The sequence below is a fragment of the Staurois parvus genome, unplaced genomic scaffold (genome assembly GCF_062004578.1).
Source record: "Staurois parvus isolate SC_StPar_1 unplaced genomic scaffold, SC_StPar_1.0 ptg000564l, whole genome shotgun sequence".
NCBI lineage: Eukaryota > Metazoa > Chordata > Amphibia > Anura > Ranidae > Staurois > Staurois parvus.
Window position 1 is genome coordinate 6589951 of NW_028318360.1, and position 24152 is coordinate 6614102.

Genomic DNA, 24152 nt, shown 5'->3' on the forward strand with positions numbered 1-24152 from the left:
ACCCTGTACTGATACTTTGACTCTTCTACTCTTCTACTTCGTTATTATACGGTATGCGCCTCCCCATAATGCCCTCATATGGTCATTCTTAGACTGTTAGTCTACGGGTATATCCCTGTATTGGTAACTTACAGGTGTAGATTGTTTTATTTGTGACTTCATTTTATTTCTTATATGTACCTGTGGTCCTGGAGTGAAATTTTCCCTACCCATTTGTTAGTCTTATACAGTGAGGAACAGAAGTATTTGAACACCCTGCGATTTTGCAAGTTCTCCCACTTAGAAATCATGGAGGGGTCCGAAATTCACATTGTAGGTGCATTCCCACTCTGAGAGACAGAATTTTTTTAAAAAATTCAGGAAATCACATTGTATGATTTTTAAAGAATTTATTTGTCTTTAGGTTAGTGGCTTTTCTTCAGCCACTTTCCTTATAGAAGTTCAAACATCCAAAGCAGTCAGCACTTGCCAGGATCTTAAAGTGTTATCAGCGACTTATGGCGGCGATCAGCGACTTATGGCGGCGATCAGCGACTTATGGTGGGACTGCGGCGGACATTCTGACACTGGGGGGGAACTGACTTGGGGTCACTGACATCCCCAGTGACACCAATACAGTGATCAGTGCAAAAAAAAAAACCACTGACACTGTACTAATGGCACTGGGGAGGAAGGGGTTAACTTTATTATTCAGTGAAAGGGTTAACTGTGTGAGGGGAGTGTACTGCACAGAGAAATGCTGATCGGGAGAGATAAACTCTTCTCTCACGATCAGCCTGTCAGGAGCTGTCAGGGAACTGACAGAGAGCAGAGCTACTGCAGCCCTGCTCTCTGTCAGTGATTGCCGCCAATCGCCGGGACACAGCCGGTAATGACCGGCAGTGACCCGGTGACTGACATCCGCGGCCGAGATCGGCGGGACAGGTAGGGTGGTGGCGCACCTTGCGCGTGCCCCTACCTGGTTTGAAAACACACGTTTTAAAACCATGGTTTTACCCAGCCGTGCTGCCCTGCCGCCATATTTCTACAGTGGCTGGGCGGCATGTGGTTAAAGTGTTACTAAACCCAGGACTTTGCATTCACTATATCTGGTCTCCCACAGTACACAGAACAATTATTTTAGTAAATATAAACTGCTAAATACCTTTTCTCATCAGCAGTTAGAGCAATCTTGTGACTTCTACCAGTGTTCAGCCGAGCACTGATTAAAGCTTGTAGGATGAGTTTTCTCTAGGAGGATGCAGAATCCTCAACCTCTGTCTGGGCAGTGCTGATTGGCCCTGTGTTGATCACATGTACTCTCCCAAGAAAAAAAAAAACCTATCCAGCAATACACACCAAGCTGTGTATGTGCAGTGTCTCCACACGATATGTCTTATTAGGAGATAAGAGGGAGGCACTGGAAGAAGGGGAAGATCAGAGAATTCAGGATAAAACAGCCTTTTTTACACAATGCAGAGGATTAAACCCTTAGGTTCCACAGTGAGTATAACAAGCATGCTTTATTGCATATACAAACTGATTTTTACTGTTGTGGGTTTAGTAGCACTTTAAAGATATGACGTTTTTATATATATGTTTTTTTAACCCTATACATCAATAAAAGTATTGCATCTTTAAGATCCTGTTGAGTTCTATGTTAGATTTCTGAACATTTATCGGTGAACAGGAGCCTGAGTCAGAGCAATGACACCTTCTCATGAGCCCAAATGGGATATCGGGTAGAGCACAGTGAATTCTTTCTTTGCGAAGTACAGGATAGGGTAGAACAGTGCTTTCTCTGAGGATAGTCATGGCTTTTATTCCTGAGGTTAAGAAGAAAAAAATATTTGGCTGCCTACAGGTTCCCTTTAGCATCTTAAATCAGATCTACATACAGTGGATGTGTTTGTTTCCTTATAGCACCTTCTCCCACAGGGCAAAACAGCTCCACAGTGTATTTTATGTATACTAATGGTGGTGATCAGCCGTGGACCTTTGTCAACTCCATGTTTTTCATTAACCACCTCCCGCCCGCCATATAGTAATATGATGGATGCAAGGGGGTTCTGTCGTTTTGGGAGGACATCATATGACGTCCTCCCATTCTCACCGCGCATGCGCGGCTCAGGCAGCACGGCGATCAATGGTGCGCTGTGTCCCTCGGACACAGCAGATCACTGATCACAGAAAGAGCCGAAGATGTCGGCTCGGTCATGTGATCAGCTGTGTCCAATCACAGCTGATCACATGTAAACAGGGAAATGCCGGTTATCGGCATTTCTCTCTTCTCAAGCTGTCACGCTGACAGAGGAGAGGAGAGCTGGTAATCGGCATTCCTTGGAGGGGACATGTACACTGATCATAAGGGCACTAATGATCAGTGTGCCTTGATGATCAGTGTAGCCCAGCAGTGCCACCTGTCAGTGTCCATCAGTGCCTTGTGTCAGTGCTCATCAGTGCCTCATGCCACTGTCCAGCAGTACCACATCAATGCCACATATCAGTGCCTACCAGTGTACATCAATGCTACATATCAGTGCCCATCTGAGCTGCCTTTCAGTGTCACCCATCAGTGCCAGTCAGTGCCACCTATCAATTCCAATCAGTGCCACATATCAGTGCTGCCAATCAGTGCCACATATCAGTGCCAGTCAGTGCTGCCTATCAGTGCCAGTCAGTGCCGCCTATCAGTGCCTGTCGGTGCTGCCTAACAGTGCCAGTCAGTGCCGCCTATCAGTGCCAGTCAGTGCTGCCTAGCAGTGCTGCCTATCAGTGCCATATATCAGTGCCACCTATCTGTGTCCATCAGTGCAGCCTATCAGTGCCCATCACTGCAGCCTCATTAGCGCACATCAGTGAAGGAGAAAAATCACTTATTTACAAAATTTTATAACAAAAACTAAGAAAAAACTTTTTTTCAAAATTTTCAGTGGTTTTTGGTTTGTTTAAGAAAAATTTAAAAACCCAGAGGTGATTAAATACCACCAAAATAAAGCTCTATCTGTCACAAAAGAATGATAAATATTTCATATGAGTACAGTGTTGCATGACCACGCAATTGTCATTCAAAATGTGACAGCGCTGAAAGCTGGAAATTGGCCTGGGCAGGAAGGGGGTATAAGTGCCCTGTAGGCTAGCGGTTAAAGACAGAGCAGATAAAGCTTATGTCCTTAAAAAGCTGTCTATTCAACTTAATAGGGTAATCTCCCAGCTACATACCCAAAACTATTAATACTCAACACAAGCACACCACAACTGCAATCCAACCACAAGTCACCAAAATATCTAAGGGGTAGAGTTAAATATATATACTGTATATTGCAGAATCTATAAAGGAAGGAGATTGTGTTCCTTTAGCTAGCCAGCTGCTAAGGAGACATGAGTTCATATGGTCTCCCAGATGGGGCTTTATGTGTCCACTGAAATACATAGCATCTGGCAAGCCACATCCCTGCTTTCTCTTTAAAGATCCTGCCAAGCAGCTGCATGAGCTTTTCTCTACTCTACCCTCATCTCTCCTCTACCACATGGAAGTTTGGGGAGTGGCACAGATCGAGAGGGGACCCAGCAGTGGAGACTAGAGACAGTAGGTAAGTGTTTGGGGACAGGGCATTGAGGATGTGCTGTCCATTTTTTATCTTAATACTGCAAATGACTTTAGTAGTGTTCTATGCATATATTTATTTATATAGGGGAATATATATTGTAGTAATTGGATTCTGTGCACATAAATATCCATAGAATTTATATGCCTGTATTCAAAAAATCTAATCTTACACCTCTCGGTACTAATGTGCTTTACTTCCATAATCTATTACGGATGGTTAACATACAGATTTTTAATACGTTTTGACTCATCAGATCTCCTACTTACCAATATACATTTATTCTAAACACAAGCTAGCTCTGGTAAGGTGGCCAAAAATAGGTTGAAGTTCCTTCTGAACTGGCCATGTCCATGTGTGGCCACTGAAGAGAAGTCAATCTACCTTCTCTGTTTAATTCCTGCTAAAAAGTAGAGCACTTCCTGACAGGTGCCAGTGCCTAGGCACTCCTATACTTGTTTCACCTACCAGTCCCTTGAAAAAGTATTCATACCCCTTGAAATTTTCCACATTTTGTCATATTACAACCAAAAACGTAAATGTATTTTATTGGGATTTTATGTCATAGACCAACACAAAGTGGCACATAATTGTGAAGTGGAAGGAAAATGATAAATGGTTTTCAAATTATTTTTTACAATTAAATATCTGAAAAGTGTGGTGTGCATTTTGCACCCTTTACTCTGATACCGCTAACTAAAATCTAGTGGAACCAACTGCCTTCAGAAGTTAACTAATTAGTGAATAGAGTCCACCTGTGTGTAATTTAATCTCAGTATGAATACAGCTGTTCTGTGTAGCCCTCAGGGGTTTGTTAGAGAACATTAGTGAACAATCAGCATCATGAAGGCCAAGGAACACACCAGACAGGTCAGGGATAAAATTGTGGGAAGTTTAAAGCAGAGTTAGGTTACAAAAAAAATAAACCAAGCTTTGAACATCTCATGGAGGACTATTCAATCCATCATCCGAAAATGGAAAGAGTATGGCACAACTACAAACCTACCAAAACATGGCCGTCCACCTAAACTGACAGACCAGGCAGGGAGAGCATTCATCAGGGAAGCAGCCAAGAGGCCCATGGTAACTCTGGAGGAGCTGCAGAGATCCACAGCTCAGGTGGGAGAATCTCTCCACAGGACAACTGTTAATCATGCACTCCACAAATCTGGCCTTTATGGAAGAGTGACAAGAAGAAAGCCATTGTTGAAAGAAAGCCTCAAGAAGTGCCATTTGCAGTTTATAAGAGCCATGTGGGAGACACAGCAAACATGTGGAAGAAGGTGCTCTGTTTAGATGAGACCAAAATTGAACTTTTTGGCCTAAAAGCAAAACGCTATGTGTGGTGGAAAACTGCACATCCCCCTGAACACACCATCCCCACTGTGAAACATGGTGGTGGCAGCAACATGTTGTGGGGATGCTTTTCTTTAGCAGCCACAGGGAAGCTGGTCAGAGTTAATGGGAAGATGGATGAAGACAAATACAGGGCAATCTTAAAAGAAAACCTGTTACAGTCTGCAAAAGACATATTGATGTGTTAGAATGGCCCAGTCAAAGTCCAGACCTAAATCCAACTGAGAATCTGTGGCAAGACTTGAAAATTGCTGTTCACAGACGCTCTCCATCCAATCTGACAGAGCTTGAGCTATTTTACAAAAAGGAATAGACAAAAATGTCCCTCTCTAGATGTGCAAAGCTGGTAGAGACATCCCTAAAAAGACTTGAAGCTGTAATTGCAGGGAAAGGTGGTCCTACAAAGTATTGACTCCGGGGGGCTGAATACAAATGCACATCACACTTTTCACAAATTTGCTTGTAAAAAATGTTGAAAACCATTTATCAGTTTTCTTCCACTTCACAATCATGTACCACTTTGTGTTGGTCTATCATATAAAATCCCAATAAAATACATTTATGTGTTTATGTATGGTTGTAACATGACAAAATGTGGAAAATTTCAATGGGTAGGAATACTTTTTCAAGGCACTGTATATCTGTATAAAATGCCATGTAACTCGTTGAAGGCATATTTTACATCAGCGGTGACTAAATGGCGGACCACGGTCCAAGAATGGCCCAAGCAGCGCTCTCTTCTGACCGCCAGCCCACTGGACTGGAATGACAGATCTACCGCTCCGCAAGGCAGACATCATGGCAACCGATAACATCACATGTGCGCCCCGCCCTTGCAGCTCACTGTCTCTCCGGCTCCCTCTCCCTGCCTGTACAGAAGCATCCTTCAGCAAGGATCCCAGCACAGCTTATGTCTGCCCTCAAGGTAGGGTGTGGTCTTACAGGGTCATGCTGATGGGCACATTTAATGTTAAGGTGTACTCTGATGGGCACAACATAGAATGTGCCCATCAGAGTGCCCCTTAGCATAAAATGTGCTCATCAGAGTGGCCCTTAACATAATTGTGCCCATCACAGTGCCCCTTAACATAAAATGTACCCATCAGAGTGTCCCTTAATATAATTGTGTCCATCAGTATACCCCTTATTTTATGTTAAGGGGCACTCTCATGGGCACATTTTATGTTAAGGGGCACTCTGATAGGCACATTTTATGTTAAGGGGTACTCTGATGGGCCCATTTTATGTTAAGGGGCACTCTGATGGGCACATTTTATGATACGGGGCACTCTAATGGCACATTTTATGTCAAGGGGGCACAAATGGGCACATACTGTGGAAAGCGGCACTCTGATGGGCACATGTGATGGAAAGGGGCACTCTGAGGGTGAATATGATGTAAAGGGGCACTCTGATGGGGAAATATGATAGAAAGGGGTACTTTGAGTGTAACGGGGCACTCTGATGAGAATACTTGATGTAAGGTAGAACTGTGATGGGGATACCTGATGTAAAGGGGCACTCTGATAGGGACAACTGATGTAAATGAGCACTCTAATGGGCACAACTGATGTGATGATGGGAATACATGATGTAAAGTTGCAGTCTGATAGCAACACCTAATGTAAGGGGGCACACTCAAATTTAGTGACCCGACCTCCTTGAGTTTTAATTCAATACCCCTGTTCTACATACCCCTACCTCTGAAAACCAGACAACAAATTCAAATCTGGACAGTTGGCAATCCTTGTGCTAACCAAGGCTGCATGAAGTATAAGGTGTGTAGCAATTTCCTTTTTACCAGATTAAATCCATATCTTCCCGCATACCATTTTCTACTATAAATCTATCCACCAGATCCATATTCAACAGCCATTACTAAATAACCCTTCCATGCCCAACACCCATTTTCTAGAAGTCCAACATCCAAATGTATTCTTTATTTCTATTACTTTTAAGGTAAATGTTTTACCTGAAACAATGTCACTATTTATCTGTATCTCCTTAAATTACTGAACCATTGAAATTATTATTCTGAACAATCTCTATATAAGGCTGAGATTAAGGGGGAAATTAAACTCCATGATACTTTCTGAATACTTCTTTTACAATAAGTATAGGATAGGATGTACCATGTGTTCTTAGTTGAAGCACGTTCTCATCCGCCTGTGTTTAACACATTTCAGATCCATATGTTACAGCTGATTTAATTATAGATTTATACAAATTTAACTTTAAAGTTTTCAACACTACATTTGATTTTAATATTAAGTTATATAAAAAGCAACATGTATATCCTGCATTTTTTTCTGTTTTTCTTTTAACTACTTTTTCATGTAAAAAATATACCATGTATACTTAAATATCTAGCATTTCTAATCTAACATTTGTAATTTAAAGTGTTACTAAAACCACAACAATAATATCAGTATATGCAGTAAAGCATGCTTGTTATACTCACTGACCCTAAGGGGTTAATCCTCTACATTGTGTTAAAAGGCTGTTTGATCCTCTCTTCTCTGTTCCTCCCCTTTTTCAAGTGGCTACCTCTCATCTCCAGACTGAACCGTATGCATGCACATGCTCAGTTTGGTGTGTATTGCTAGAGAGGGTTTTTTTTTTCTTGGGAGAGTGCATGTGATCAGCACAGGGCCAATCAGCACTGTCCAAACAGAGGTCAGGGGATTTCCATGCTCCTAGAGCAGAAAGAAAACTCCTCCTAAAAGCTTTAGCTAGTGCTGAGCTGGACACTGATAGAATCCAAAAGACTGCTTTAACTGCTGATGAGGAAATATATTTAGCAGTTTATATGTTCTACAATAATTGCATTTCCATATTCTGTGTACTGTGGGAGACCAGATATAGTGAATGCAAAGTCCTGGGTTTAGTAACACTTTAACCACATGCCGCCCAGCCACTGTAGAAATACGTTGGCAGGGCGGCACGGCTGGGCAAAACCACGTTTTAAAACGTGTGTTTTCAAAACAGGTAGGGGGCACGCGCGAGGCGCGCCACCGCCTTACCAGTTCCGCCGATCACGGCCGCGGATGTCAGTCACCGGGTCACTGCCGGTCAGTACCGGCTGTGTCCCGGCGATTAGCGGCAATCACTGACAGAGAGCATGGCTGCAGTAGCTCTGCTCTCTGTCAGTTCCCTGACAGCTCCTGACAGGCTAATCGGGAGAGAAGAGTTTATCTCTCCCGATCAGCGTTTCCCTGTGCAGTACACACCCCAGCCCCCTAGTAAAACACTCTCCTCACACAGTTAACCCTTTCACTGAATAATAAAGTTAACCCCTTCCTCCCCAGTGCCATTAGTACAGTGTCAGTGCTTTTTTTTTGCACTGATCACTGTATTGGTGTCACTGGGGATGTCAGAATGTCCGCCGCAGTCCCGCCATAAGTCGCTGATCGCCGCCATAAGTCACTGATCGCCGCCATAAGTCGCTGATCGCCGCCATTATTAGTATAAAAAAAAATTAAAATTCCCAGTATCTTTCCCACCATTTGTAAACGCTATAACTTTCACATAAACCAATTAATTTACACGTATTGGGGTTTTTGTTTTAGCAAAGACATGTCGCAGAATGCATTTTGGCAGAAATTTATGACTAAATTTGATTTTTAAATTTTTTTTTACTTGACATGTTTTATAGCAAAAAGTCCAAAATATTTTTTTTTTCCTCAAAATTGTCAGCCTTTTTTTTTATAGCGCAAAAAATAAAAACGCACAGGCGATCAAATACCACCGAAAGAAAGCTCAATTTGTGGGGAAAAAGGATGTAAATTTCATTTATGTACAGTATTGCATGACCGCGCAATTGTCCATTAAACTAGCGCAGCGCTGTATAGCAAAAAAATGGTGTAAATTGCAGTATCTATACCAGCAATGGGCAAACTACGGCCCGCGGGCCGTATACGGCCCGGCGGACCTTTTAATCCGGCCCGCGGAGCTAGGCTCCTGCTAGGCTCCTCTCACAGTCCGCCCTGAAGACCGGTGTAGCATGAAAATCTGTCTCCTATGAGGATCTGTCCCCCTCGACGTATCTGCGCATGTGCCTGAAACTGGCACATGCGCAGATACGTCGAGGGGGACAGATCCTCATAGGAGACAGATTTTCATGCTACACCGGAACGGCGCGGGAACACGGCGAGAGGAACGCACGGAGCAAAGGTAAGTGAATTGACACAGGGGGGACTTGGGGACTTAATATGGGGGATGAATTAATATGGGGAATGAATTACTATAGGGGGGATGAATTACTCTAGGGGGGATGAATTACTATATGGGGGATGAATTACTATGGGGGGGATGAATTACTATATGGGGGATGAATTACTATATGGGGGATGAATTACTATATGGGGGATGAATTACTATGGGGGATGAATTACTATGGGGGATGAATTACTATATGGGGGATGAATTACTATATGGGGGATGAATTACTATATGGGGGATGAATTACTATGGGGGATGAATTACTATATGGGGGATGAATTACTATGGGGGATGAATTACTATATGGGGGATGAATTACAATATGGGGGATGAATTACTATGGGGGGATGAATTACTAAATGGGGGATGAATTACTATGGGGGATGAATTACTATATGGGGGATGAATTACTATGGGGGATGAATTACTATATGGGGGATGAATTACTATATGGGGGATGAATTACTATGGGGGATGAATTACTATATGGGGGATGAATTACTATGGGGGATGAATTACTATGGGGGATGAATTACTATGGGGGATGAATTACTATATGGGGGATGAATTACTATGGGGGATGAATTACTATGGGGGATGAATTACTATATGGGGGATGAATTACTATGCTTACTATGGGGGAATATTACTATACTTACTATGGATGACACATACACATCATTCATCTACTCTTGGTCCGGCCCCCGGGTCCAATATATGAACCCATTGCGGCCCTCAAGTCAAAAAGTTTGCCCACCCCTGATCTATACCATAGTTTGTAGACGCTATAACTTTCACACAAAGCAATCAATATACACTTATTGGGATTTTTTTTTACCAAAAACGTAGCAGAATACATTTTGGCCTAAATTTAGAACCAACTTTGAGTTTACTATATATTTTTTATAGCTGAAAGTAAAAAATATCGTTTTTCTTCAAAATGTTTGGTCTTTTTTTGTTTATAGCGTGAAAAATAAAAAGCGCACAGGTGATCAAATACCACCGAAAGAAAGCTCTGTTTGTGTGAAAAAAAAGGACGTAAATTTCGTTTGGGTGCAGCATTCAATGACCGCACAATTATCAGTTGAACTAGTGCAGCACTGAGTAGCAAAAAGAGGCCTGGTCATTAAGGGGGGTAAATCCTCAGGAGGGCAAGTGGTTAAGGTTTTTCATCATTTTCATTTTATTATATTTTATTCTATATTCATCTATCAAGCCACATCTATTTGATTCCTCTTCTAATTCAAAGGAATATTCTCTTAAGTACAGTAGTTATATACTCAGACAAAAAATAAAAATAAAAAAACACAACCTCCCCCTTCCAAAAAACAACAAAAAAACACAACACCCAAAAAAAACCACAGACACCTAAAAAAAAACAAAAAATGGGCAGACTCATCGAACACTCAGTCTTTCTGCCATCACTTTTCTATGTTTCTAGTTCATCTACTGTGATCTATATGTTAACATAAGTTTCTACCGTAGATTCTGCCATCTTCTTTGAACACCAAGTTTTTGTTTAGCTTTTTTTTATCTCATATTACTTTTTGCTGACTTAAATAAAACATCTTGCCTTAGTCCACTATTCACTGACATTTGTGTCCTTTTATTTGTATTTTTGAGTCTGTAAGTGAGATCTTTACTAGCCTTACCAACTTGTTAGGGATTCCAAACTCCTTTAGTGTTTTATATAATGATTTCCTTAAGTATTCACATGCCTGCTTGTAATCAATAAACATATGGTGTAAGTTGATATTATATTCACCACATTTTTCCCACACCAAGTGTAACAAGTACATTTTTTTCAGAATACCACATTGATAGTCTCCCAGGATCTTTTCAACATAAGGTTCCAATCTCATTGCCAAAATGATCATTATTACTTTATACGTGACATTTTGCAGAGAGATACCATGATCATTCTTGCATACTGGTTTACTCCTATCTTCAGAATAGCTATTATTTCTAATTTCCATACTTTTGGCATTTGTGATTTCTTCCATACCTACAACCCATTGTTTGTTCTCAAATCCTCAGACAATTATTTGCTGCTCTTTCTCTTCTCCATGTGGCACACAGAGACACACAACAGAATAGTTGAGTAAATTTTAACTGGTTGCTGGTGTGATTTCTATATTGTCAGCACCTGTTAATTGATACAGGTGAGTTTAACTGCAAATTACAGGAGCATCACAAACTTGGAATGCAATTATTTCTTACAATTTTGAGAAGGTGCCAATAATTTTGTCCAGTCCATTTTTGGAGTTTTGCGTGGAATGTCACATTTGGCTTTTTGTTTCTTCACTTTTTTGTGTCATACCAATACAAACAAAGGAAACAAACATGAGAATACCTAAACATTTGTAATTGCAACAATTTTCTGGGTGAAGTGGTGCATTACAGAAATGCAGGGTGCCGATATTTTTGGCCATGACTGTACATTATTAATATATGGAAAAAAGCTATTTCCAGTTTTACCATCAGGTTATATATACAGTCAGGTCCATAAATATTAAGACATCGACACAATTCTAACATTTTTGGCTCTATACACCACCACAATGGATTTGAAATGAAACGAACAAGATGTGCTTTAACTGCAGACTGTCAGCTTTAATTTGAGGGTATTTACATCCAAATCAGGTGAACGGTGTAGGAATTACAACAGTTTGCATATGTGCCTCCCACTTCTTAAGGGACCAAAAGTAATGGGACAGAATAATAATCATAAATCAAACTTTCACTTTTTAATACTTGGTTGCAAATCCTTTGCAGTCAATTACAGTCTGAGTTCTGAAGCATTTGGCTGAATATGAGCAGATATAGATATGGTGTATAGAGCCAAAAATGTTAGAATTGTGTCGATGTCCCAATATTTATGGACCTGACTGTATGTTGCAAAATTTTCTGCCCAGTCAAATAAGTGGAAAACTTCAAGAAATTTACATTTATATGTATAAGCTATAGATTTCTGTAAGTGGAGTAAATATTACCGACCTGATTGTTACATTTAAAACTTGCTGGTCCACCTCTATTAAGCATGTACAGTCACAAAATATAGCCAAGTTACTTAGCTTTTAGTCAGTCTAAAATTCCCTTTTTTACACAACAAAGCATGCCCGGAATCAATGTACACGTTTGTTAAAGCCCTACTCTATGCTCGTAATCCAAATCCTCCCACCCTCTACCCACTGAAACACCCCTACCCTTTAAAAACAGAATACATACAGTGGGGATCGAAAGTTTGGGCACCCCAGCTAAAAATTTGTATTAATGTGCATAAAGAAGCCAAGGAAAGATGGAAAAATCTCCAAAAGACATCAAATTACAGATTAGACATTCTTAGAATATGTCAACAAAAGTTAGATTTTATTTCCATCATTTACACTTTCAAAATAACAGAAAACAAAAATATGGCGTCTGCAAAAGTTTGGGCACCCTGCAGAATTTATAGCATGCACTGCCCCCTTTGCCAAGCTGAGACCTGCTAGTGTCATGGATTGTTCTCAATCATTGTCTGGGCAGACCAGGTGATGTCAATCTCAAAGGTTTTAAATGCCGAGACTCATCTGACCTTGCCCCAACAATCAGCACCATGGGTTCTTCTAAGCAGATGTCTAGAAAACTGAAACTGAAAATAGTTGATGCTCACAAAGCTGGAGAAGGCTATAAGAAGATAGCAAAGCGTTTTTAGATGTCAATATCCTCTGTTCGGAATGTAATTAAGAAATGGCAGTCATCAGGAACAGTGGAAGTTAAAGCAAGATCTGGAAGACCAAGAAAAATATCAGACAGAACAGCTCGCAGGATTGTGAGAAAAACAATTCAAAACCCACGTTTGACTGCACGATCCCTCCAGAAAGATCTGGCAGACACTGGAGTTGTGGTACACTATTCCACTATAAAGAGATACTTGTACAAATATGGTCTTCATGGAAGAGTCATCAGAAGAAAACCTCTTCTACGTCCTCACCACAAAAATCATCGTTTGAACTTTGCAAATGAACATATAGACAAGCTTGATGCATTTTGGAAACAAGTTCTGTGGACCGATGAGGTTAAAATTGAACTTTTTGGCCGGAATGAGCAAAGGTACGTTTGGAGAAGAAGGGGCACAGAATTTAATGAAAAGAACCTCTGTCCAACTGTTAAGCATGGGGTTGGATCAATCATGCTTTGGGGTTGTGTTGCAGCCAGTGGCACAGGGAACATCTCACGAGTAGAAGGAAAAATGGATTCAATAAAATTTCTGCAAATTTTGGATGGTAACTTGATGCCATCTGTGAAAAAGCTGAAGTTAAAGAGAGGACGGCTTCTACAAATGGATAATGATCCTAAACACACCTCGAAATCCACGGGGGATTACATCAAGAGGCGTAAACTGAAGGTTTTGCCATGGCCTTCACAATCTCCTGACCTCAACATAATTGAAAATCTATGGATAGACCTTAAAAGAGCAGTGCGTGACAGACAGCCCAGAAATCTCAAAGAACTGGAAGACTTTTGTAAGGAAGAATGGGCAAAGATACCTCAAACAAGAATTGAAAGACTCTTGGCTGGCTACAAAAAGCGTTTACAAGCTGTGATACTTGCCAAAGGGGGCAGTACAAGATATTAACTCTGCAGGGTGCCCAAACTTTTGCAGACGCCATTTTTTTGTTTTCTGTTATTTTGAAAGTGTAAATGATGGAAATAAAATCTAACTTTTGTTGACATATTATAAGAATGTCTAATCTGTAATTTGATGCCTTTTGGAGATTTTTCCATCTTCCCTTGGCTTCTTTATGCACATTAATACAAATTTTTAGCTGGGGTGCCCAAACTTTCGATCCCCACTGTACCTATTTCCAGGTGTCTTCATTCTAGGCAAGTGACATCACAGGTCCCCTTTCCACTCCTCCTCTGAAAGCCATGCTCCTTGCAGCATCATCTCCATGAGATAGAGTTCACTGGCAGGAGCAACAACTATTTGGGAGACTTTGCAGGGGGGGGGGGGTGAAGAGAAAACTATAAGTACGGATGTTCCTACAAGTGGTGGAATATATTTTATTGTTTTGGAGGATCTAGTTCAACTTTAAACACTCTTGACTGTTGATGTTGCCTGAATGGGGCCTTCTTCAACACACTTACAACATGAGACGAAAAGAAGAAGCCCGTATTTTGCATAGATAGATACATAGATAGAGTACCTCTTAATTTTTCCAGTGGATCATGACATCCTTCCTCTTCACTCGCAAAGAAACGATCGCAGTCCAGAAAGTAAGGCCATGCCATGTCAATAGCATCAAAGGCAGGAAGGCAATTCTTCTTTAAAGTCTCACAGACATTCCTGCATGGTTTTACAATCTTATTCTTCTCACATCGTGGAGCCAGGACAGCACATCCCAGAAGCCTCAAGTCAGGATTGCATTCTCCTTGTAGCAAAGTGTCAATGACACTCAGCAGGATGTACTCAGCACTGAATTCCGTATCCCCTCTTGATCGATGGTCTAATGAATTTGGGTACATGGTTTTGCTGTAGGGCAAGTCATCACAATATCCCAGGAAATTGTCAGTACATGTTCCTATGAAAAAGACACAGGGATTAGTTTTTGGATCTACATAGACGAGGTTTCAAAATGCAAAACCAAGCAAAAACAAACTCATGTTTAAAAGAGAATTTTAACTTTGGTTAAGCAAAAGCTGGCCATAGATGGATAGAATTTCTAACTAAAATTCTTATGATATGCATGAAAATTCTCAGAACATTTGTTTGTCATTTGAAAGCGTTTGCTTTTAACATTTCATTTTGAAATGAATGAACTTTACTGAACGAAAACCACAAACACTGTTAGAAATGTATTCGAGAAGAATTTTCCATCCTGCTCCTTCAAATTTTCCCATCATTTTGGTCACAAACGAACATTGCTTTGACCCACTAATGATCAGCAAAATGAAAAAACTTTCTTAGAACCTTCATTTCCTAAGAATTTTTGTTCAAAATTCTACCCATCTATGGCCAGCTAAAAGTAAGCTATGTCAAGCAGCAGCAGCCGCAGCATGCCTTCACCTCCCAGCAGTCAAGTATTTTTGGCTACAATCAATAGTTAATCCATTGAAATACTAGACCACTTATATTCCAGGTGGGCAAAAAGGATATCTCTCTAAAGCATGGGTAGAAAATCACTCGAAAATGTGTTCGCACTTGATTACGATCTGTTGAAAGAGCAGGCAATTACGCCATCGTTGAAGATGTTTTCCCCCACTTGGTGACATATTGTCATCTGTTTACATCATAAAAGGTATGTTTTTTTATCAACTTAACAAGTGCAATAAGATTTTATGTGTTATTCCCAATCGATTGCATTACTCACGCATTGAAAATCGTTTGTTGACACTACAAAATTCCAACATGCCTTTACATTTTTTGCCACAATGGAATTCTAAAGAGTGTTGTGGATACTTTTTAGGAATTCCCCTGGTTGTCAAGAAATCAAACCTATCTTCATTCTACTATTTTTATGACTGCATCCCTGTTGGAGAAATTGTCCACTAGGAACAGAGATAGGTATAAAACACAGAAGAGACTATAATCCTGCCCAACTATATTCATGCAAAAAAACATTTTGGCTAGCATTGACTTCCTGTCCAGTGATTGCAAAGAAAATAGAACAAACCCCCCCTTTTAAATGCCAGAACAGGTAGGAAGACCATTGATGGGACTTTATGTGTGCCACCAAGAAAACACACAGAAATGATTTATTCCATAAAGATAAGAACCATAATGTACAAAACACCATTAAAAACAATTTATTCACGTACACAATTTGTCTTGCAGTGATTAGGCGTACAAGACCAATGAGTTTCGCGAAGGTTTCACTTCTTCAGGATCCAAGCCTTAATTGTAGATTCTATATCGTGAATTAAACATTCTTCCAGTACCAATTGTAGATCTCATTTCTAAAAACATTGTGTATAGAAATGAATATTCACTGATGACATATAATGAATGAATATAATGAGTGGTCATCAACTCAATGGGGCACCAACAGAGCTAAATCTAAAAGGCTCCAAATATATTGATGTATCCCCATATCTTATATAAATGCTCTCCTGTCCTATGTTCACTTCTTCAATATTAAACTACTTTCATGGAAACTACATCCGTGTCAACAACAAAAGCATGTTTGATTCCAAAATGGCGCCTGAATTGTATATATGAATTCATTCTTTTTAATGGTGTTTTGTACCTTATGGTTTTGATCTTTATGGAATAAAAATAGATTATGTTATCATTTCTGTGTGATTTCCAGCTGGCACATATGCCTGGTCTGGCATTTAAAAGGGGAGTTTTGTTCTACTGATACGTATGCAAAGAGATGGTGTCCACCAAGAATCAACATTTTGGTGCCACCTTTGTTTTTAAAAACATGGCAGCCTAGTATTTACATAAAAGTTAAAATACCTTAAAAGAGAAGTATGGATTAACTAAAAAAAAAAAATTATACTCACCTAGGTGGATGAGGCATTGATCTAATGGTGCATCTTTTCCCCGCCAGCTCTAAAAGTGAGGACTAAGCGTTCAAACTCCGCTGATCGCTCAGTTCTCAGTGTTCCATGACTGTCAGTCACCGGCTTTCTGCTCTGTCCCTCTAGTGCTCACTGGAGCGCTGGGTTGTGGAGAGGGTGGGAGGGTTGGCTCAGGTTATCAACAGATTGGTGAAAGGCTGAGCCAGGTGCCATTCCAGGCTTCTGGGTGGATCTCCACCATATGGGCAGGATCTTTTCAGAGCCTAGATCAGCTCTGCGAGGTCAACTGACAGTGTGCTTAGCCCGTTGTTGGCTGAAAATGGGTCACAGGAGTGCAGAATGAACAGCATTCCTGTGATCCCCAGGCTAGACTTCACCTTTAATTTAAGTACTATTGTGAATATGAATGCGCAAGGAACAAAGATAAAACTACTAGCATAACAAAATCAGAACCATTTGCAAATAATTTTGCATTGCAAAAATGCTGTAAAGGACTTTTTTATTGTTTTTCTTCATATACTAATATTTGGTGATTGATATAAACCCCATGGAAACATCAATTAACTTCAGCGAGGAGCTAAAATGTATGAAAGGGAGAAGTAAGTAGCTAAAAATGGACACAGTTAACAATGCAGGAGTTGGTACTTGGCTGAGAACATTTAGATATGTATTCAGATTGACGGTTTTTCTTCCATACAGCTAAATGTAAAACAAAACATATTTACAGTATATGGTTTTGGTGCACAATTCTGAACAAAATTCAATGGAACATAAACATACTATTGGGGAGGAGGGTACCATAGAAATATATAATTAGAAGACACCACAAGCAAAATGGTAGTTTACCTACCACTGGTACAAATGGCACAACTATTAGATCTGGAACGTTTAAAGAAGTATCACTTCCATTTGTATTACTGTGTTCGCTTCACTAGGGGACAAAGTGAATGTAGTAGTTTGTCCTATCTTCTTATGTGTGGTTTAATGTGAGCTGTATTAACAAAGTGGTATTTTTCTTCATCTTCAAGCACTTACCTGGAACATTATAGCTTACAAGACAAGCTTCCCATGCATTTTTTGTGATGTGCTAGTCTCAGGCAAGTGCTTGGAGATGAAGAAAAGTATCCTCTGTCAAAGCAGCTGTCTCCTTGCTAGCTGTGTTGCTGGACAGCCCGTGTATGAAGGAGGGGTGTTCTGTCCAACCTCACAGCTAGCCTAAGACAGCATAGATGGGACATGCAATTTGCCTCCTGGAGAATCGAACACTTTAATAAAAATGGAAAATAAAGATGGAAGTGAGAAATCTTATTTAAAGTGACTTTTCCACTCACAAAAAAGACAGGTTCTCTTAATAGGCCACTCCTTCATTAATACTTTCCCTGTGCTGACCCCCCTGACTATTATTCTGCAACAGTCTAACTGAAGTGTAAGCTCCATACTGGTCTGTGAATGAGCGTACACAAAATTAATGACCTTTTCCTCTTCCCTAGGTGACAGTGTTCAGGCCTTGCTAATGGATGCTCAGGCCTGAGAACCACATCCTTGGAGGTCAAATGCTGCCACATATCTCCAAGCACTCTGACAGTAGAAAAGAGCACAGAGAGAGAGAGTGGTGAGTGCAGTGAGTGTTAGCAGGAGAGCAGAAAATGTTTTATTAAGAGAACCTGTCACTTTGTCCCGAATACCCAACTTAACCCACAACTATTTATTTTTTGTGTGCTTAAAGTGGGGAAGGTTTAGTAACTCTGTCAGGTTATTGTTTGTTTCTAGTTAGGAGATTTACCCTCTTAGGTAGAATATAGAACAAAATCTTGCAAATTGGGGCATGGATGGCAATAAAAAATGATACAGTTTGTGACACTTCACCACTGTATCCAAAACTATATAGCTTTTTGACTGGCTGTAGGCATTATTGAGGCCATGCTGCCTCTCAAATTTGTAGTAGCTAATATAGGCTCCCTTGAATATTATTCCCATGCCAGAGGAGAGCCTCTGCTCATCTATAGACATTATAATTGCCATTTCAAAACATTAAAGTTACCTTTATATCAGAAAGACAACTCTAAAAGCAAAGGAAAATTGTCCAGTGAGCCAAGGTCCTCAGACCCAACCAAAACTAAAGTGCCTGGGAATGGCCTCCGTTGACCATACTAGTTCAGCCACCCGAATTATCTAAAGTATTTAGCGTACACATGACTTCATAGATTCCTTACCTTTCTCTGAAGCAGGATCCATGCATCGTCCTGTAAATATTAAGATAAAAAAGGTTAAAAATTCAGTTTATGAGGAATATCCATAGATTAGCATAACATGCATTGTTTGGGTTCTGACACTTTTGTGGTGTTACCAACTGAAGTATGCTCACTATATACATTTTAAAAGTTGAAGTTTAGGTATGGCAATGTTTACACAGTTACATTGCTTCAGCTTGGACTTGTATAAATATGTACAGTATGTGCCAAGCCTGTGGGATCAATGTGGAAACTGAAAACCACTAAGTAGGCATCGTTTCTACTGTTAATGCTTCCAGGTCCCATGCCAGGCGGCTACCCTGCTACATTGTGAATATAGGGGTGGCTTGCTTGGCATGGGTGTTAGTCAAGGAACACTTTGCATTTTCAAAATGAATGCAAAGAAATTCTCTGACTGGACAGAATGGAAAGGGTGGTGACATCAAGAGAAAATGCAAAGCATTTTCTGAATGGTGCCCGTGCCCAGTAAGCAACCTACTGGGTTCAATTAAAACCAGGGCAGCCCCTCAGCATGGGACCCAGAAGCTAGTGGAGCTCACTGTAATAGTGTTGCTAACTACAATGATTTCCAACTTCCACAGAATCCCACAGGTATTGCACATACATGTCTACATTGGTTCAAGTTGCATCAATGTAAAAATTGCCATGCCTGGAATTCATCTTTAAAGTGTATGCCCAAAACTTTTTTATGTTTTAGATTAAGTATGGAGCCGTTAAAACCCCAATTATTGTTTTTTGTATTGTTTTTATTTTTTGTTGTCTGTGTTCCACTTGAAATATTTCTCATCACTTCCTTCCTGACTCAACAGAAATCATAAAAATTATTTACAATTTCTGCCTTAGTGATTAACAGGGAATGTTTCCCCTGTTGATGATTTCCCCTTACCTCTTGCTCTAGTAACAACTCTAAACTTTTGGATTTCACTCACTTTCTGTCACCAGCACAAAAAGAAGGGCAAATCTATACCACAGGGACAAAAACAAAAAATAAACAACTGAAGGGGGTCTAACCAAAGAAGTTAAAGGTAAGCAATTACAGATCTAAGGTATTTTTTACGTTATAAAATAAAAAAGAAACAGCGATACATGCCATAATGTCTCAAAAATTATATAAAATTAATTTGGGTACAGTGTTGCATGACCGAGTAACTGTCAGTCAAACTATCATAGCACTGAAAACTGAACAACAGCCTAGTAATGAAGGGGTATGTACAGGCTGGCACTATAGTAGTTAAACTTTCCTGTTGTATGGGGGGTTATTTGGGTTTGCCCAGGGACATTTTGTTTTTCTGAAAATATGTATGATGGTGGTTATCTTTGTAAACAAGCTTACTCACCCTACGGGACAGCAATTATGTTTTTGCGTAACAGCCTGTTGAGCAATATTGGATAAAAAAGAGAAACAAATCCATAAATAGCTTGTCAGCTTCATAAATGTGTTTTTATGGTCTTTACACTGAGCTGTGTTGTAAGAGGGAAGAGGACAAATTAGGCCAAGCAATGGAAATTATTTGCCTGTGTTATTTAGAATAAGACACCAGAAATTTGTTTTGAAAGGAAACAAGTATAGTCTTGACCCTGTTTTATTCTTCAGTCAAATGCAAACATGACCTTAGACTACATATCCTGACACAAAGGCTTTTCAGGTTTATAATTACATCCTTCAGGCTGACATGGGCCTTCTAGTAGACTGTGGTCCTCAAGTAGGAAAATGACCAGTGTTACGTTTTTCATTTCTAAGAACAGATATGACAGACAGGGGGCAAGACAAAAATGCCAGTTCACACACAAGCTGCAGGCTTGTTCCGGGTCAGTGACTCTGAAAATATCAAAGCCAAAGATAGCCAGCTAATCAGCAGTTTCAGAAGGCACTCGGCATTGGCAAAAAGTGAAGTTTTGCTGTTATAGAGAACATCAGGAAATTGCCAATTGTGCCTAATCAGTACACTGAATGATTTACCTTTTTTCCTCCTAAAAAATAGCAATGCACTATGGAACATGCGGGTGCCTAGGCACTCCTGAGCCTACAGCCTCATAGCTGTATATATACAGTGTGGGATCATCTAAGGCAGAGTTTCTCAAGCAGGATTCCATGAAACCCTAGGATTCCTCCAGAGGTTGCAAGGGGTTCCTTGAGCAATAAGCAATTTCTGCTTCTCAGATAAGTTCCCACTGACACCACTGAGATTTTTAGCTATCTGTAAGGAGGTAATTCTTCCCAATAAATAAGATATAGTGCTGTTGCACTTAGGAATAGATATTCATGCAACTTTGATAAGTATACGCTGCAGTCCTAATTTGTGAACCAATAACACAAAAACAAACAAAATACCATGTGAACTGCGCATAAATTAAGTGCATTAAATTTGACAATACATAAGTAATATTGCTTCACATATGCAAAGTGAATGATTGTAACATTCAGTCCCAATACAGAAACATAAAGTGCCTAGGTGGCACATTATTATTATTATACAGGATTTATATAGCGCCCACAGTTTGCGCAGGCACATAAGGATCCTTCCTACCTTTCCTTCTTTGCTATAGATAAAATAGATAAACACTGGGAGAGGTTCACATATGACCAGGGAAATTTAAAAAACTGAAACTCAGTGGATTTACGAACTTCAAACTTTATCACCACCAGGTTTAAATGTAGAAATAGACTTGAACTGTTTTTTAACCAATTTTTAGGGACCTCTACTATTAACCCCATTTATGAGGTACAAGAAATTATCATCTAGTTTACCTATTTCTTAGATGGATGCCTTTTTAATTATATTCAGAGTTCCCCTTTAAGGCCATTACTGTATGGGGGTTTTGGTCTGGTATCAAATCCCAAGAGTACGTATTAGTAACTCTAAAACCAGGTAATAGGACTATTTAGTTTAGTTTCATCCATTGTATAGTTGGAGTTCCCCTAAAGGGGGATATAAGGTCAATCTTGAACTCCATACTATATTTATATATAGATAGGTGCCCTTATTTCATGGATTGGGTACCCCCAATTCAAGATCATGGTTCTTACTCTGGGCTAATCAACCTGAGTGGACTGTCCTCTATTAGAATAAATTTGTGATTTACATATCTCCTAGATTGTAAGCTCCAAGGAGCAGGGCCCTCCTATCCCTCTTGTATTGAACTGTATTGTTGCTGTATTGTCTCCCTTTATGTTGTAAAGCGCTGAGCAAACTGTTGGCTCTATATAAATCCTGTATAATAACAAAAATAAGACAGTTCCACTAAGCTTGGGAGAGCATATTCTCCCTTAAAAAAGTTATTTTAGCATTTAGATTGCTATAGACTTTTTGTATAGACCGTATCTAGAGTACAGTTTACAGTAAGTAACATCCCTTATTCTGGGATAATTGATCTGAGTGGCTTATCCCCTTTAAGACCAATTTTGATTTACATCAGGCAGTTTAGTAAAGCTTGGGAGAGTATATTCCCCTTTAATTACTTTTCCAGCATACAGACTGACACAGAACAGTTTTTAAACTGTATGTAGAATACAGCCTAAAGTATGCAAACCTGACAGAATTTATGATTCCCTTTGACAATATACTGTGTTGGTTTACATCTTTTTAATATTCCGTTAAAAGATTTAGGCATTATTAGTAGGCAGGGGGTTTTCCCTTTAAGAACCCCATCGCTGTATTTTATGCACTTGATTTACTCTGCAATTTAATTTTAAGTTCTGTTTACTAGCCCAAGCATATCCGGCATATGTACACTGTATTCAGCAATGTTACAGGTAATTATGGATAAATTTGGGTAAGTAATGAAGTGACGCAGCTGCAGCAAGTGATTTAATCACTGCTGTGTATAAATACCATCTCCAAATGGCAGATTTTGCACTTCCTGATGACGATCTATTGATCGAAACTGGTTGAGGTTTGATGACGCAGCTTCCGCTGACGTCATTTCCGCCCTTTGGAATGCAGGCTGGGATGCAGTGACCATCTTGGTTCATAGGCAGCAAGGCTGAATACACTGAGTGGCCAGGTTATGGGCACTTTGATTGTGAGTTTTATTCTTATACTTTTTCCCCATCATTAAAGTTTTTTATGGTTTTACACTATGGGATGTTTGCTTTTGTTTCTGTTCACATGCTGAAACTTGGTTTACTGCCTGGGAGGAGAGGAGAAAGTTTAAAAAGGCTCTTTTGAAACTACACTGTCATTTATATCCACACTGGTCATCATCCTATTGGTTACTATCAGCCAGATCGCATGATTCCTAGGAATGAATATTGGTGCCGTTCTTACCATCACGCATTGGGCTAGTCCCTAACCAGGCACTGAAGACAAACCTAGAGATAGGTGGTCCATGGCTAATGGTGAGTGCACATCCAAGTGGGGCACTGATTGAGCACAGAGGAGCACCTGTCATTTTTTGCACGAAGTTCACCATTAGTATTCAACACCTGGGCACTTTAGTTTTCCGTATTGGGACTGAATGTTACATTCATTCACTTTGCATATGTGAAGCAATATTATTTATGTATTGTCAAATTTAATGCACTTAATTTATGAGCGTTCACATGGTATTTTGTTAATTCTTCCCAATAACCGCAAATGTAAGGAGCATTCTTCCCAATTATCATCACACTAATGTATCATGAGTAAAAATAGTCATTTTTGGCAGGGGTTCCCTGAGACCAGAACATTATGTCAAGGGTTTCTCTGTGTTGAAAAAGGCTAATCTAAGGTATTGCTGCCTCTGACTGTTAGTCTCACAAGATTTAGGGCCTGTGTTTTTACTTTCATGAGCAGCACATTTTTGACACTAGTTTGAAATGCTCTGAGATCATTTAGAATGTATTGCAAGTGTAATTGACCATTTATTATGGGTACTTACAGTATATAGCACAGTCAACCTACATATATATTGTCCTTGTCTTCTAGGAGCTTGCAATCTAAGGTTCCTAACTCACATTCACACATGTTAGGGCCAATTTAGACAGAAACCAATTAACCTACCAGCATGTCTTTGTGTGGGAGGAAGCTAGAGTATCCAGAGGAAACCCACAAAGGCACAGGGAGAACATGCAAACTCCAGGCACGTAGCCATGGTTGGGATTCGAACCAGCAATCCTAATGCTGCTAAGTGGAAGTTCTAACCACAGCAAACTGTGAGGAAGGCCAGGAAGTGATAGAAGGTAACAGAAATACAGACCCACAAAATACCATAGGTGAGCACTAGTGATGGGCCGAACACTTTTAAG

General features: G+C 40.0%; 1 protein-coding gene across 1 annotated transcript in view; it reads right to left on the bottom strand.

The window, feature by feature from the left end:
* The window catches only part of CPZ (carboxypeptidase Z), a 123791-nt gene that overhangs the window by 85322 nt on the left and 14317 nt on the right, over positions 1–24152 (bottom strand). The window contains exons 2-3 of the mRNA XM_089691570.1: positions 18887–18916; positions 14354–14728 (exon numbers count right to left, since the gene is read on the bottom strand). Of these exons, the coding sequence (XP_089547696.1) occupies positions 14354–14728; positions 18887–18916 (405 nt within the window). The remainder of the gene's footprint in view (positions 1–14353; positions 14729–18886; positions 18917–24152) is intronic.